The 18,261-nt window shown below is 36.5% G+C and overlaps 1 protein-coding gene across 2 annotated transcripts in view; it reads right to left on the minus strand.

The window, feature by feature from the left end:
• Positions 1 to 10,620: 10,620 nt before the first annotated feature.
• cop1.L (COP1, E3 ubiquitin ligase L homeolog) overlaps positions 10,621 to 18,261 on the minus strand; it is a 93,637-nt gene continuing 85,996 nt past the window's right edge. For both annotated transcript variants that reach the window (XM_018258478.2, XM_018258479.2), the window contains exons 19-20: positions 13,276 to 13,320; positions 10,621 to 11,479 (exon numbers count right to left, since the gene is read on the minus strand). In XM_018258478.2, coding sequence (XP_018113967.1) covers positions 11,462 to 11,479; positions 13,276 to 13,320 — 63 coding nt within the window. In that variant the 3' untranslated portion in view covers positions 10,621 to 11,461. The remainder of the gene's footprint in view (positions 11,480 to 13,275; positions 13,321 to 18,261) is intronic.

Below are 18,261 nucleotides of genomic sequence, written 5' to 3' on the forward strand. Positions count from 1 at the left end.
AAGAAAGCAAAATGTCAATGAAATGTGGAGAAATTGAAGTTAATGTCACGTAACAAGAAATGTAATATAATTTGTATAAGAGAGAAATGGTGGAATAAAAACATTACTTCAAGGGTTATTTTTATCCACTAAATGTCAGGCCTGGTTTAAAAACCTTTCCTAGATCTTATGATAAAATATAAACTATTTTAACAACTTAAATGCCGGGAGGGTTGCTCTCCATATTCATAACTGTCACTTTAAACAAAACAGCACAGTAATCATCATAATTTATCTTACACAGCACATTTATAACAGTCGGTCACCATAGATTTGCTAGTAAAATGTGTATTATAATTATTATTGACACATATATATAAAGTGCCAACGTATTCCACAGTGCTGTACAATAGATGGCTGCATACATGCCGTGGTGTAAATATATGGTGCTGGGCCCTCCACAAAAAAATCTTTAAAGGGTCTCAACATGCACCTCAACCCAATAAATTCAAAGTGTGGGTAAAGAATATCATTAGGCGCAATAATCTGCTGCAACGGTGCCTTTATAAAGGGGTTGAAGATACCTAAAGAACTAATAAGGGTAAATATAGCAGTTTACTTTGTTCATGCACCTCAACCCCCAGCACAGTCATGTTCCCCGCTCACTTGCTTTCAGGTAGGGAGAGGTCTCTATAGCTAAAGAGGAAGCAGACGTGCAGTTTGGTTCTCCCTTTCCCCCAGCAACCGCAGGGTCTGCTTCTCCTATAGTTATACCACTGCAAATACGAGAGGTAAACAGGAGAAAAAAAAAATGTACAGCTCATTATTTACTTGGAGCAGTTCAATCTCTTCATAAGAAGACCCGATGCTTTTGACTCCACTGCTCAGTCCATTACTTTATTTATCTAAAGTGTAGCCTATCATTTGGTCTGGGGACAGAAAAAAAAAAGACGACTAATTGAAAACTGTCTTACGATGCCTAGAATCATAGGCCTAGCTCAACTTGTAGCAGCCCACTTACATCTTAAGTGACCCACAATTAGTAACTGATCATCTGGTCACCTTTTAAAATGAAAAAAAAATACTTGAAAGGGCTCAAATTTGGCAAGTGGGACTATATGCAGTATGTATGAGAATGAGATGGTAGACTATACCTATGGGATCCGTTATCTGGAACTCCATTATGAACTAATTTTTAGTTTTCCCTTTTCCTACTGGGTTTATTTAATGTGTATTTTAATATTTAGTAGACTTAAGGTATGGAGAACCAAAATACAGAAAGATCCCTTATTCAGAAAATCCCAGGTCCTGAGCATTCTGGATAACAGGTCCCAAACCTGTATTTTTTGGGAAAGATACATACCCTCATGTGTCATGTCAAGTACCCTTATTAAAAAAAAAAATGACGATCACAAAAACCGTGCATTCACCACCAGTTTTTACTCAACTTCTACTGGGGTTTACTTGCTGCCGGAGGTTTTCCCCTTGGCATTAATGGCATATACAAGCTCTAAGATGGTACAGAATAATGGCACAAAATATGGTGCTTCTGCAGCTTAAAAGTAAAATAGACAGTTTTATAAATATACCATTTGTTTTTCACTACTTTTTCATCATAAATCAAATTATACCACATGCTAAACTATCCTCTAGGTCTCTTCTCCTCTGGAAAGATATTAGTAAGCATTTTATAGAAAGCTCCTGTAAGAAGGCCCTTTGATCCTATTTTATACTCTATAACCCTTGTTTGGTAAAATTAAATGTACAGCACTGAATAACTTACCAGTGCTAAAGAAATACATGTTGATAATGAAAAAGCTAGTGTTGTTAATAGTGACTTTGGAAAACCAACTGGAATATGTTAATAGTGACTTTGGAAAACCAACTGGAATCCAACATACTGTATTTCTATGACCCAACATACACTAGAGAGTTTAGACTGCTTCCCTCAAACCAGAAACCTTGCACAAATACCATCTCTCTATTTACTTAATTTAAAAGTATATTCAAAAATAGATAGAAAACTTTGTTGAATGCTGCCACAGAAGATGCTTTCCTGCTTTTCCAGTTACCTATGCCATAGCCATTCATCAATGGGAATTCCCAAAACTAAACATCAGCAGGAAGATATTTGCAGAATAAAACAGATGCTTATTAGAAGCTTGATCAACTACTTTGCTCCTGAAGTTTGGTTCTTGGGATGCTTATTTTGAGGTGTCTTATCAGCAACCATCAGGTTGTCTTGCAAATCACATCTGCTGCCTTAGAACATACCAGAGCTCTCATCGCATGGACCTTTAAGCCTGAAGGTACCTTCCTGCATCTAATGCTATACATTTAAACAGCTATACTCCAAGCACTAATCTTTAGTTTTTTTCAGATGGATAAATTACAAGCTGCTCAGACTTTCTCAATAATGATGTAGGAGATAGATAGGGCTGTGACAAAATCTTGAGCTACACCATTGCTTTACTTTTAAATATTTTGGATTGGGAGAGAAAGAAGGCAAAAGTACTTCCAGGTCAATTTAAACATTTTGAAAAAAAAAGATAAAATCTGTTCTTGAGAATGCCTTATACTTGTAAAGCAACTCCTGTAGACTGTCCTGTGGTTCAGAGCCTCACCAAAAGAATGTACTCCAAACATACTGCTGCTAGGTGCTATTTGAGAATGAAATTAATTTCTGGTGTAATCTTGTCCATTAGCATGCATAGTACTTGCACCTGATGTTAGAAAATTAAACTATAAACTAGATAGTGGGAGAGTTGATCTAATTTTTGCAGTAGTCTACTGTTGGTAAATTCTACCATAAGTGATTGGGAAAAGCCCTCGAGTAGTCATGGGCGTATCTGACCCGTTACAAATGCATTGATGTCAAAGGGCGTTTTCTTGCAGGACTTTTTCAAAATCGTGCGACTTTTCTTGTACTATATATTTGAGTCTATGGGTGTTTTTTCATTATGAACGCAGCAAAATATTTCGCCCATTACTACCCTAGAGCATAAGCATAAATGATTGTAAAGAAAGAGGTTCTTCAAAAACAATAAGGTCGGGTATATGATTGTAAGAATAACCACATCAGGTTTGTGTCCTTTTGCTGCATCACTGGTGTTTTTGTGTGCAAATTGATCTTGTACCACTTTTTTGTGCAAACAACAACAAGGGCAATCCAACTAGCAGTAAGTCTTTCTTGAGTTTGGAGACTTGAAAATAGTGATCACAAAGAATGAAGCCAAGAAAAAGTTGTATAAAATGACATGACTGCAAAGTTAAACTCAAGAAGATAAGCATTTTTATCAGTTGAATTTAGTTATATAATTATTATGTTCGGTTTATACTGAATCACTGATACAGCAGTGCAAAATATGCGGGTGCTTTCTAATATACTTTAAAAAAAAATAAAGTAATGTTTGATATAAATGTGTGAGTATGAAAAAGGGACACTACAATACAAACTGTGACCACCTACTGCATCTGCTGTTGAGTTGAATAGGAAATATGGGAAATCAAGTTATAATCTCTGCACTTTAATCTTACCATGGGGGCAGCAGGATGCAGTCACAGGCACTTTTTAAAAAACATTCAGGTTCTGGTTTTACAGGAGATAGATGCCGAGGCTTTATAGCTACGAGCTGTGCTGTTCCTTTCATACAAAATGACAACAGGTTAACTGTTCATTTTCATCTAACAAAACTGTCTCGAAATGTAAACTTTACTTTACAAATATGTATCTTCAAGCAGTAACACCCCAGCTGTTAACATACTGCAGCTTGTTGGCAGTTGTCATTCATTATCAGCTGGAGAGCTGCAAACTGCCATATTGTCTGTGGATGTTACTTATTTTCACGAAAATGAGACTGGCAGTGGGGAATCAAAGATGAGGTTGCAGCAATTTTGCTTTAATTTTTTTGAGCATCTTCTGCCAATAAAGAAGTTTAAAAGTATAGCATTATGACGAGGAACAAGAATAGATAGGAGAAAGAACTAAAAATGTAAAGGTATTATAAATGTTATTTTCAGGATATCTACAGATTTGTTTTGTTTTCAGAAGATATTCATCTGACACAGATGCTGGTTTCACTTCACAGTTCTCTAATTCATGATAAAACAGCACATACTGCAATGTGAGGATCTAACAATCCATCACAAAAAAATGGAAGAAATTCAGAAGAGAAAAATACTGGCAGAGGCACCAATGAACAAGACGGTGCAGCCATAGGAGATGATACAGACCATTATTATCTGGGAAGGAAGGGTCAGCGGAGAAGGAAATTACTTGAAACATAATTAACTTGTTCAAGGTCTCCCTGACACGGACACGATTGAGGGTATTATCCTGGGGTTTATCATTTACACCATCTATAAATGTAAGTGCTTTAAGGTTGCTGTAGACATTATTCTCTTTGCTGGTAAAAAAGTGTTAGGCAGGACTTAATGTTATCTTAGAGGCTGAAATTGGGGATTCTGATCTTGAAGAACGTCAAATAGATTTGTGAAGTACAAATCTGTAGAATTAAAGTGTGGATAGGGCAATTACCCATAATACTCTTATTGGTAGCTCTTAGGACTCTAATTTAGACAAATAATTAAGGAGTAACACTGGCTGGGAGTTAAAGGGGAATTCAGCCCCCCACAACTGATGAAAACCCCACACAGGTAAATGCCCCATAGCCTGTAATTACCCCTCGTTGCAGAGTGAGCGCAGCGGAGCTCACGGGCACCATCTTCAGTGCTTTGGTAATCTTCTGTAAGTAAGTGCCATATCGTCTCATGTGCAGTTGGAGCAGTCTTCCGCTTCGTGATAACTGTGCAAGCTCCGAAAGTAGACCTGAAGAATACCAAAGCGCCAGAAGATGTCGCCCATGAGCTCTGCTGACTCTGCAACGAGGGATAATTACAGGCTTAAAGGCATTTACAGGTGTTAAAACCTGAGACGGGGGGAGGGGGACTATGGAGGGTAGAGTTTTTTTTTATTATTAGGGGATACTTCGAAGAAGAAATGATACCATGCAGGGAGGTGCCAGCATTTGAAAAATTTGACAGGTGGTAAATAGTTAGGGCCACCATATGGCATTTACCTTGACGTGCTATGGTGGCTTACTAATTTTATGATCATAGCTTTGTAACTAAAAAGAGATGTAAGACCTGCCCACACATCCTCTCCGCAGACAAGAGTACAAATTCCTGGCAGAATAGAGGAATACTATATACACGGGCACTACACTTGCTCCTCCAGCAATGTGGTTTATGCAATAACATGCATAAAGTGTCCAACAAGAGGCATTTACATTGGAGAAACTGGACAAAGCCTAAGAAAAAGAAACAATCACCACGGGTTCACAATAAATAATAAAAAAATTGGACACACCAGTAGGTGAACATTTTAATAGCCCCAAATACAGTCTGGATGACTTTCAAATTTCTGTCATCAAAGGCAATTTCAAAACAGAAAATGAACGCAAAGTGTGGAAATACAAACTCATGCAAACCTTTAGGAGTCTGGAGACCGGACTTAATTTAGGCCATGGATTTATGGCTAATTACCAAGCCTAGAAAAAGATGCATACATTTTTTCTGTGGCGACAACAAACTACTACAGGGATCTGTTATCTACTTCACACCTTAGGTCTAATTTGTGCCTAGTCTGGAATACTTTGCATAACCCACCTCTCTGTAAATCTGTCCCTGCTTGTAATACAAATTATGCTTATGTGTTGTTTCTCTTTTTGTCCCTCACAGTTTTTTTGTAAACAAAATACTGTATATATGTCAGTGTCAACATAGCTTCATTGTACTCAGCTTTGAAGAAGGAACTGCAATGTTCTGAAAGCTTGCTGTGATTATCATCTTAGTTAGCCAATAACGGTATCACCTTTACACCACTTTTGTTATGTTTCATATCAAAAGCTCTTCCCTATAACTTTCTCACACTTACACCGGATTATCATGCCATTCATTGGAACACCTGCCTGTAATTTCCCCTTCTAAAAATCCTAGAGGTTGCTATACTTTTGCTACTAACATATGTAATTTTGAATCTTTTTCCTCAATAAATAAATGTTTTTGACTCATTTGTTTAATTGGATGCCATGTGAACAGTTATTCATGTTTCTTCTCAACTGTAGAACTGTAAATGAAGCATCTAAAATATATGGCAGCCATCCCTTCACTGAGCATGGATCTGAACACAAAGGAAAACCAAGTAACTAATTCAACAGAAACACAGCATGAGTGATTTATCTTTGAATTTAATTGCATTGGGTAATTCATCTGCAATTGTCTAACAGGTGTGCTTGGTAGGTGAAGAACATGGGGGGTATCCTATAGTCATTGGAACTTAAAAACAGAGCATGGATGAATAGTAACTGAAAAAAATGTATCCTTTTAACATATAGATAACTTGTAACACCCCACGGGAAAGAAATGAATTTAATTGACAAATTGGAACATTTAAAAAAAATAGAAAAAAACTGATGTTTATAATGGGTTCCTGTTCGTTTTAATCAAATTAACCCTGAAGTTATGAAAGGCTGAGCACATCAAGCAGAACAAAAGCCCTGTTTTCTCAGTGTATACCAAATCCCAATGTTTTTACATTTAATTATTTCAAAATCTTTTTGTGTCCGTGTAATCATCAGCACTGTACAAAACATTTATGAGCTTAATGTGCATGCCCGAAAATGTGTCTTTTTTGCATCTCTGACACAAGAGAAACTTCTTTTGCAGAAGGAGCTAAAGGGAAATAGAAGGTGGTAAAGTGGGTCATAGTTTTGAATCAGACATATTAAGGCATTTAGAATAGGTTACATTTGCAGTAAGGCTTCTTAATATAGATGTGTTTCAAGAGAACTGGCCGACCTTTGGGTTTTAGCAGTGATATTTCTGCTTGCCCAAGTCCTGGGGTCCTGTTTAAAGGTCGTTCAGTTTATCGATCAACCCACAGAGGGGTAGGCAGCACGTGCAACTGTGCTGGCAGAAGAGAATCAATACAAAAACGTCAAGATGGTATGATTGCTGCACTGCTCTTGAGCCTGGGGCTGTCAATAAGCATTCATTTTCTACAGCATCCACTTACATTACTGAGGAAAACTATTAACAGAATCACCCTTTGTGAAAACAAGTCAGGGGATGAGCAAGAATGCATAAACATGGTTGCCATAGAAAATTTTTTATGCTGCTCTACTACAAATGACCATGTAACCTTTTTTTTAATTAATGAATGGGGCTTGCATTGAACATACGTTTTGCCTGTTACTTTAATTAGGATATAGGAATGGTTCTTCTACTAGACCGGGAAAAAGCTGAAATTGAAAGTAAAACCACATTCTACTTCCTGTTCAGCCAAGCACAATGAAAACAGATAAGAATCTGGTCGTCTGCAACACTGCACATGCTCAGCGTGGACCAGGCAGCTGTGAAGAAGCTAAGCTTCGGGGTTGTTGGAAATTATCAAGCAGAAAATATGGTTTGTGTGATATGATTTGTTATGACATTCTGATGCAGAATATACGGATTTCTGAGCTGCCGTGTAAAGTGAATCTGAATTACTGTAATTACTAATTAACCTTGCAACTTAGGGAAAGATCCCCAAGCTAAGTTGCTGGGAAACTTTCATATTGAGTGTGGACTATCATCTTTGTATGGCAAATACACTGTCGCGAATCGTAAAAAAATAATCATTCCAAGTTGGACAATATATGTTTTTGGGTGTAATCCCTAAGGTGAAATCCTTGCCCCTGCTCCACTCTAACCTCCTCCTCCTCCTTTTTTTTTTTTTTTTAAATAATTGTAGTTACTCTATTTAAAAAGAAAAATAACGTATATGGTGCTCATAAGCACCGAGACGAAAAACACTTTATACAATCTCTATTGATTAAATTGTGATTAATCTATACACATATATGAATTGTGGTCACAGTTTTTTTAGGCTTAATAATTATACTGTGCATGATTTTATTGATTGAGGTAGGCAAGCCAGCCAATTGTTAATTAGGATAATAAAGCATTGTGTTGATTGCAGAAATGAGACTCAATACTGCTAAATTATTTATGGTGTTTTAGAGACCAAATATAATTTACTGGGTGGTATGTTTGCTGGCCATAACCACTCATTTATCTTACACACAAACATGTTGAGTTCTTGGGTTATAAATAAAGGTACATTTTGAAAATTAATTCTCCTTTAATAAGGCAGAAATAAGCAAAGTAGACAATGGCAGCATTGTTACAGTCAAAGACCCAGTAAGCAAAAAAAAATACTATTAAAGGGATTGTTCACCTTTAAATTAACTTTTCGTAAGATGTAGATAGTAATATTCTGAGACCATTTGCAATTGGTTTTCATTTTTTATTAATGTGTTTTGAGTTATTTAGCTTTTTATTCAGCAGCTCTCCAGTTTGCAATTTCCAGTTCAAATTAACCTAGCAACCATACATTGATATGAATAAGAGGTTGAAATATAAATAAGAGAGGCTTGAATAGAAAGATGAGTAATAAAAAGCAGCAATAACAATACATTTGCAGCCGTACAGAGCATTTATTATTAGATGGGGTCACTGACCCCCCCCCCCCCTCCCAACTTGAATGCTGGAGTCAGAAAAAAAATGCAAATAACTCAAAAACTATAAAAAAAGAAAATGAAGGCCAATTGTAAAGTTGTTTAGGATTAGCCATTCTATAACACACTGAAAATTAACTTAAAGGTGAACCACCTCTTTAATCAGCAGCATTTAGTTCGGAATGGCTGGTAGTGTAAACAAAACAAATCATGTACAAATCAATCAGACTTAATATCTATGAATATCGCAAATGTATTGATCTACACATGTAAAAATCCAGTGTTTTCTTCAAGTTGAAAGAAGATATTACTGAGGTTAAAGAAGACAAGATGGCTGATGGTGAAGTATTAGAAAAAAAAGGAAAAACTTCTTTGAAGAAATGGGTGTTAAAGTATAAATAGAGTGAGTGCCAGTCTCTACTTGTAGTCATCAGGTGAACAATCATGAGATCAGACCAATGAAGTACTATTAATGTTGTTATTGAAATGAACAGTTGTGTAATCCCTTTGTTGTCAAATATCTTTAAACTCTGATTTTTGATGATTAGAGGAGACAGATTCTGGTATAGTCCATGTAGGCATCAACAGAGGCAAATAAAAACAAACCATGACTCATGCATCTATTGTGAGTGTATTTCCAATGGATATAATTGCTAAGGAGTCTGCTTTGTATAAAATCTGAATAACAGCTGAACACACACACAAAAAAAAATAAAATAATATATATATATATATATATATATATATATATATATATATATATATATATATATATATATATATATATATATATATATATATTGCAGCTGAAGTCATTCACTGCACACAATATATAACACTTGCACTTGACATATGCGGCAGCAGCTCATTTACACATCTGAAAATATTTGCTTAAGAGTCATTATCTATATCGATACCCTTTATAAACGAAGAATTTTGATTTGTGTATAAAGCCGTATTGGAGGATTCTTAGAAAAAAAAAAAAAAAGTTGCCATAGAAAACATATAAATGTGTTGACTGCGGTTGGAGCACATATTATGCATAAGAAGGAGAAAAATACAGGCTTTTGTTTATTGAAATGTAGCCAGATGCTTTAACTTTCTTGTGTGACTGCAAATAATAAATCCTGATAATAAACGAGGTGGTTAATAATAAATTAGTCTTTAAAGCCAGAAGAGCTGCTAGCTGCAGGAAACCTGCTCTAGCGACGTGCTTGGTTAGCACAACCTAGCAATTCCACCCGCTGCCGCATAATACAAGTTGGACAAACCTTTGCTGAATGAGGAATGAATTACTAAAACTCCATTTCCTGGGCACTTTCATAGAAATTAAAAATGAGAAGGTGTCTGCACAAATTCAATATTTTTACTGGGTCATAGCTTACATAAGAAGGAATGTTTGCCAGAGGACCTGTACCGTTTGTATATAGATTTTTGAATATTTACTTAAGGAAAAATAATCTATACTACATTAAATTCCAGGTCTTAAAAAGAACATTTGCAGCGAAGATGCGGCAATGTTGGATTTGGAAATAGTGACGAATATATATGAAGAGGGTCAATAAAAAACTTAATGGAGCAAAAGCTCAGCAGGATTGAGGTGAAGTGTCAGAACAATGAGACATAAGCTGCTCTGGAGAAGAAAATGAACAGAAACAAAGTTGATGGAGAGACTGCCCTTTATCAAAGGCTGCTGACCGGTCTTTCAAAAATAAAAAGAATGGCACAGCCCGCTTTGCAACAAGAAAATATATACTGTATGCAGAAATAACTTTATGACAAATGACTTTAAAGTGTGAGCAGGGGCAAAATAATTTACCATGTACAAAATATTATTTGGTAACATGCTGTTAATCCCCTCCCCCACACATTAGAATGCATTGATAGGAACTAAAGTACATACATGGGCAGACAAAGGTGCTCACTCATAATGACCAGTCTATGGGGCTAAAATAGATCCCTGCTGATATCTTGCTTAGCTAGCTCAGCATAAACTTCAATGGACAATAAGCAGTGGGGATGATACAGGCACAAATGTACTGGTGGGGAACAGCCAAAGACAAACCAAATCAGTGTGCGTATGTGTGTGTGGAGGTCTTTTATTTACATGGTAATTATTCAGATCATATGGAAGGGAGGGTGGGGAGTGCATGAGGTATGATCAAAATAGACACAATTTAGAATAATTTTAAAGAAATATACCTTTTAATGCACAAACCTAAAGATAACTGCATTAATTTGCTTACAGTTTGTGTAAATTAGACTGTCTTATTAATAACACCACGTACTGTCTCTTTCCAAGTGAAATATGCCCTATTTGCGCAGTATAACAGGGTCTTCAAAGCACTTGTTACTCTGCTATTGCTGAAAAACCACTCCAAACAAATGAGGCTAGTTAGCAGTTTTTGTAGCAGCTAAGCCTTATAATATCTGCTAGATGATGCATGAGCCATTATTTCCTGAATCCATTCATTATTTTGCATGATATATCATCTTCCAAAAGGTGTATCTGTATCAATATCACAAACACAAACTTGTTAAAAAAAATCATTGGGAATGGCGATATCTTCAGAGTAACACTTCCCCCTATGATAAAAACAAAGTCTCTACTACCTGGGTTGATTCTTCAGTGCTGGTATGATCCACAGTGCGCAAACAGCTTTGAGCTACAGAACCCCTTAGTATTAGGGTAGAAAGCAGCACCAGAAAGAAAACTACACAGTAGTGGAGAGCAGTTGAGGAACCCAGATTTCCCTTTGGGGTTACCAATCATACCCACTCCTGGCCTTGCCCTCCTAAAGACTTTTAAGAGTCCAGAACAGAATTATGGTAAATGCTCTATGATCCTTTATTAGGTAGGGTTTAGAGTTTTCTTCTTAGTAAATGTAGCATGACACTTCATCTGTAATTCAGGAAGCCGTGTTTCATACCAGTTCCAGTACCTATTGGAAGAAAAAAAAAAAACATTGGTTTTGGTAGCAATTAAGCAACTTAGGGCAGTGGGAAAGCAGAAGAATATATGATTTCTCCTAGTCCGGGTGAAAGAGCTAAGACAGCATACAAAGAGCTATTATATAGTGAACATCAACTAAATCAAGTAAAACTCTATCTAAAAAGGTTATCTGCTTGTTAGTTATGAGGTTTTGTATCAACTTGCAACATCACCAGAGTTAGAACTGGTCTTTTAAAGGAGAACTAAACCCTAAAAATTAATATGGCTAAAAATTCCATATTTTATATAATGACCTTATTGCACCAGCCTAAAGTTTCAGCTTCTCGATAGCAGCAATGATCCAGGACTTCAAACTTGTTACAGGGGGTCACCATCTTGGAAAGTGTCTGTGACACTAACATGCTCAGTGGGCTCTGAGCAGCTGTTGAGAAGCTAAGCTTAGGGGTTGTCACAAGTTATCAAGCAGAAAATGAGGTTGGCCTGTAATATAAGCTTATGCTACAGGGCTGATTATTAAATGCTGATGCTTATTGCACTGGTTTCTGTGCTGCCATGTAGGTATAATCTGTATTAATTACTAATCAGCCTTATATTGTGACATTTATATTCTATGTGTACAGCATGTGCAGTGAATCATCGTCATCATCATTTATTTATATAGCGCCGACTAGATACACAGTGCTGAATCAGCAGAAATGAAGATGGGGAGCTACTGGGGCATCTTTGGAGGTAAAAATCTTCACTGCTAAAGGGTTGTGGTTGCCTTGGGCTGGTACAGAAACCCAAAACATAATGTACAACATTTCTAGCTACTTCTTTAGTTCTTCTTTAATCATCTCTATAATCCTTTTGCCATACTATGTATTGGTGTTTCTCACATAAGCACCCCACATCCGTCTCTGTGAGATCACATGATTATAGATATTTAAGTGTGCTCCCTGGTCTTCTACACCTCTGTCTAGCTTATGGCCAACCAGTTTATACTGACAACTGGAATTAGTCGGTTGCCCAGCTCATTACCACCCAATGTCACTCTCTCAACAACTATGGTGATTTAGGCTAAAAAGGTTTGGTGATATACAGGCATCAAATAGGTTCTAAAGCTGCCTGATGAAAATAATTATTTTAAATATACATTTAAAATATATAAATATTTTTAAAATAGTTATTATTCCAGCTTAGCCGAAGAAAACAGTATTTTGCTACAATTTTGAAGATTCTGTATTTTGAATCTGACAAGCCCTTATTTTAATAATACATTTGATCCCTCTTACCAAACTCAAAATTGCTAAATGTGACATGAAAGAAACAACTTTACACACTGTAAAATACTAACTGGTACCAACATTGGCCTTGATCAAGTTTAGCTATTTTTTTTTTTATAACCAACAAAAATCTAGGGTTCGTGTATTAATGCTAATTTTTTACTGGCAACTATGGTTATGGCTGAGAAAAAATATGACATCTTTAAGGTTTAAAATTAGTTTTTTTTGTGTTCTGTACTCGTTCAATGCAGAGAGGAAAACATTTTCTGAATCATTGACTTCCGCTTGTAATTTGCATCAGTGATTAATGATTTGGAGTAGTGCACATAGCATTAGAACACATTCCGCCTGAATTGACACATCTATCTGCATTGATAGATGTGTCCAAATGTTAACACTTTAATGGCAATGAAAGCCAAGGTTTATAAAATAACTGGTTTGTACAAAATGTTAAATGTCCTTGAATATTTTCAGAGTGGAGGCAGGGGATACACTGCAGAAAAGGAAAGGTAAAACTTACCTTGATTGTGCCCTGACTGTTAGCAGCAATAAGTACATTTGACTCCTGTGAGAGAAAAGAGAGATAAGATCTATTACTCAAGTCCCAACACTGACAGCACAATTCTTTATTGAGACACAGTACATCTGCTCCAGTCTTTCCAACATATTTTAACAAAAAGCCACATTTACCAACGCAAATGCTAAAGCACATGCAAGAGAGTACAACTGGACTCTATGTGCCCTCACCCCTATCCTTTTTCCCATTTATCTTCTGTTCAAACTTGTGGCCCCATTTACCTGATGCCAGTGGAAGAAAGTGATAAATAGGGGTATTTGAGACATAAACTAATGTCATCTGCAGTACAAAGAACATTAGTCTTTATTGACAATGGAACACAGGACTGTGTCATTGCCTTAACTTGAGTTCAATTTAGTACATGTATTTAATTGTTCTCAGTGTCTAGCTAAGCAAATTTTTACCAACAATAAAATGTACGATCTTGTACAATATTAGAACCAGGAATATATATTTGTTTATGTATATTTGAAAGTTTTCGGTTTTAAAAATTATAATGCGGTCACAAAATCTAAGTCAGAAAACCAAGAACACAGTTGTGTGCTGATCACTGAAGTTTTATTTCATAACAGACAGCAGAGGCATGGACGTGTCAATTATCAACAGAAAATCTACAGTGTGCATATAGAGTTACAGTTAGGCCCATAAATCTTTGGACAGAGACAACATTTTTCTAATTTTGATTCTGTACATTAACGCAATGAATTTTAAATAAAACAACTCAGATGCAGTTGAACGGCAGACTTTCAGCTTTAATTCAGTGAAACTATAAAAGTTTGCATAAAATTTAAGGACCAAAAACCTTTTTTTAACACAATCACTTCATTTCAGGGGCTCAAAAGCAATTGGACAATTTAAAAAACTGAAAATAAAATGTTAATTTCTAATACTTGGTTGAAAACCATTTGCTGGCAATGACAGCCTGAAGTTTTGAACTCATGGACATCACCAGATTCTGGGTTTCCTCTTTTTTTAATGTCCTGCCAGGCCTTTATTTCAGTAGCTTTCAGTTGCTGTTTGTTTGTGGGCCTTTCTGTTTGACATTTAGTCTTCAACAAGTGAAATGTATGCTCAATTCGGTTCAGATCAGGTGACTGACTTAGCCATTCAAGAATATGCCACTTCTTTGCTTTAAACAACTCCTGGCTTGCTTTGGCTGTATGTTTTGGGTCATTATGAAATGCCTCCCAATCAATTTGACTGCATTTAGCTGGATTTGAGCAGCCCATACGTCTCTGAACACATCAGAATTCATTCAGCTGCTTCTGTCCTGTGTCACATCATGGATAAACAATAGTGTCCCAGTGCCACTGGCAGCCATGCACACCCAAGCCATCACACTGCCTCTGACTTGTTTTACAGATGATGCGGTATACTTTGTATTATGAGCTGTTCCACACCTTCTCCATACTTTGTTCTTGCCATCATTCTGGAAGAGGTTGCTCTTGGTTTTATCTGTCCAAAGAATGTTTTTCAAAAACTGTGCTAGCTTTTTTAGATTTTTTTTGAAAGGTCCAATCTAGCCTTTCTATTCTTGATACTTGACACCTTGCAGTGCACCCTCTGTATTTACTTTCATGCAGTCTTCTCTTTATGGTAGACTTGGATATCGATACTCCTACCTCCTGGAGAGTGTTGTTCACTTGTTTGGCTGTTGTGAAGGGGTTTCTCCTCACCATGGAAATTAATCTGCGATCATCCACCACTGTTGTCTTCAGTGGACATCCAGGTCTTTTTGCAGTGCTGAGTTCACCAGTGCTTTCTTTCTTTCTCAGGATGTACCAAACTGTAGATCTTGCCAGTCCTAATATTGTAGCAATTTCTTGGATGCCTTTTTCTGTTTTTGCAGCTTAAGGATGGCTTGTTTCACCTGCAGGGAGAGCTCCTTTGACCGTAAATCGTCTGTTGACAGAACAATTTCCCACATACAAGCACCCCCCCTCAAATCAACTCCAGGGCTTTTATCAGCTTCATTGATAATGGCATAAGAAATTGCCCACACCTGCCCATGAAATAGCTTTTGAGTCCATTGTCCAATTGCTTTTGAGCCCCTGAAATGAAGGGATTGTGTTATAAAAAGTCTTTAGTTCCTCACATTTTTATGCAATCTTTTTGTTCAACCCACTGAATTAAAGCTGAAAGTCTGCAGTTCAACTGCATCTGAGTTGTTTTATTTAAAATTCATTGTGGTAATGTACAGAACTAAAATTAGAAAAAAAAGTTGTCTCTGTCTAAAGATTTATTTAACTGTAAATGTCTTTGTTAAGGCACCAGCCCCAAAATGTTGTGCTCCCCTTGTTGGAGTAAACACAGTGGCATATCAGTATGCTGGCTGTATATTTGTTTCTGGATACCTGTGGCGGTGCTGTCCCCTTATACTACTGTAACACTAGTAACTATCTAAGGAGAGGCCAGGTGTGGGAGCTTTGTTTGCAATTTTCTTGGGCTGAGATTAGAGCTCTTCAAAAACCAGTCAAGTTCCTCCACTTCCAACTCGGTTATGCAGGGGGCCTTGATTCGTGCAAGGGACATTATAGTGCCGAAGCAGTTAAGGGCCACCTTTGAACTGTCACAGAGTAGGCTTACAATTGCCAACAATGCCATTGAGAGTTGCAGTGTAGAAGGTGCAGTTCATCCTAATATTACATTTTATTATGATGAAGAAGGCGATGGTGAAAGCTGCAGTCTTTATCATTTATTTTGTGTGTATTTTTTTTTAATATTTAGGTTTTTTTTTCAATAGTTCTCTAGTTTGGCATTAGAGGAGGTTTCTCATTACAGAGGTCCAATTTACCCTAGCAACCAGGCAGCGGTTTGAACAAGAAGAGACTGGACAATGAAGAGGAGAGCTATAGTCTGCTGGTGTCAATGACCCCCATTAGAAAGCTGTAAAGAGGCAAAAGACGAAGGTGTGCAGTTAATATTAATGAAATTGAAAATATTTTTTTTTTCATCTGTCTACACAAATGAGGAACCAGTTAATGAAGGTTTCCTACTTTATAGTTTTAATTCTAGTAATACAACTAATGATGCATGGTTCATACATGAGGAAATATCAAGAGACTAGATCATGTTAAGATAAACAAAGGTCTGGGGCTGGATGGTTTCATCCCAGGGTACTTAGCGAGGTTAGCTCTGTGATTGCCAACTCTTTACTTTTTAATTTTTTAGGATTCATTGAGGTCTGGCATGGTGTCGAGAGACTGGCGAATTGCTAATGTGGTGCCGCTTTTCAAAAAGGGATCCCATTCTTAGCCTCAAAACTATAGGCCAGTTAGTCTAACGTAAGTGGTAGGAAAGCTTTTCGAAGGGTTAATAAAGGATAAGATACTGGGCTTCATAGCAAATCATAATATTATGAGTTTATGCCAGTATGGTTTTATGCGTAATAGATCTTGCCAGACTAACTTAATTTCTTTTTCTGAGAAGGTGAGCAGGGACCTTGATTCTGAGAGGGCAGTGGATGTGATTTACTTAAAGACTTTGCTAAAGCATTTGATACAGTGCCACACAGAAGGTTACTGGTTAAATTAAGGAATGTTGGCCTGGATCATAGTATTTGTACCTGGATAGGTACAAGAGTGGTGGTAAAATGAACATTTTCTTTTTTGTGTAACTTATATTTATTGGTTTTTAAATATGTCATGTGATACTTACAACATTGCTTTTCTTGCAACACAAATACAAATCATTTACCATGGCAACAATAAAATAAGATTTGGACCCGAGTTATTTTGTGTCTATCAAGTAACAATATGTTAGCTATATACCTGTTTACATGGATATAATTACAAAGTTATACCTCTTGAGTCTATTTATCTGGTCAAAGGTGGACTCAATAATGACAAGATAAGAATGACTATAGGAGCACAAGAGAACTCTGAACATGATACATTTTGCCACAGACTTCCACAGAAGGTATTATTTATTAAAGGCTGACTCAGCATGTGCCTTCACATACCATTTTATTCTGAAATCACATGATTTAGCGGACTTAATGGATTTAACTAAACTGTGAAAACTTGGCAACAATGTAATTTTAATCTACAGTCCAACATCCAATGTAAGGTAAAACTCTGACAACTGTTCCACTGGGTATTATCTGTTTTTATGCAGTTGCTATTACAATTGTTAACATGTATTTATAAAGTACACACAAATTCCTCAGCTATAAACAAACGGTTTATCAATTTTAATCTCCTGGAGAAAGATAAATATAAAAGATGCTACTACATAGGCACTGCATGAATGGCTCTATAGGAATGTGCATAGGCTGCCAAGAAGTTGCTTATTAGATAGTACAGCCAGGAAAACTGGTACTGTAGGAAAAGAGGTACAGTACTTCTAAAATTCTTATAACAGGTACTGTTCATATGTAAAATGCTTACAGTACCATGCAAATCCTTATTTAGACAGGTCACTTTCAGAAGACTTTTGGATAGGGCAGTGCATTTTTTTTCTTAATTGCTGAATATTTGCTTTTTTAGTCTTTATTTCTATTATAACCCTCTTGTCACCAGCCTTTATATAAGTCTATCCACCTCAGTAAAAAAATCCTTCAGCTGGCTTTGCATAGCCATTTTACTACAAAAGCTCCAAACACAGTTCTAAATTAAATGCCTGTTCAAAGACTGTGCTGTTTAAAATGAATGGCCCCCTATTTCTATTAGTGGTTTTTGTTTTGGCTTCAGATTGATGACAATTGCAATAAAAATTCCCTGTGCTTCTGACTGGCGCATTTTATGAATGCAATTAAAACTTCTTGGCATGCTTTTCTCTTTCATCTGCCACCAACTTCATTTAACTGCTAGAATTTCACACATTGCTTCATTTTAAAATAAAGCAGTAGATGACAACACCTATCTGATCGTTATTTAGGTGATGCTGCAACTGTAACCTTTTCTGAATTTGGGGGAGAGGGAAATAAGA

The sequence above is a fragment of the Xenopus laevis genome, chromosome 4L (genome assembly GCF_017654675.1).
Source record: "Xenopus laevis strain J_2021 chromosome 4L, Xenopus_laevis_v10.1, whole genome shotgun sequence".
In the NCBI taxonomy this organism is placed as follows: Eukaryota; Metazoa; Chordata; class Amphibia; order Anura; family Pipidae; genus Xenopus; species Xenopus laevis.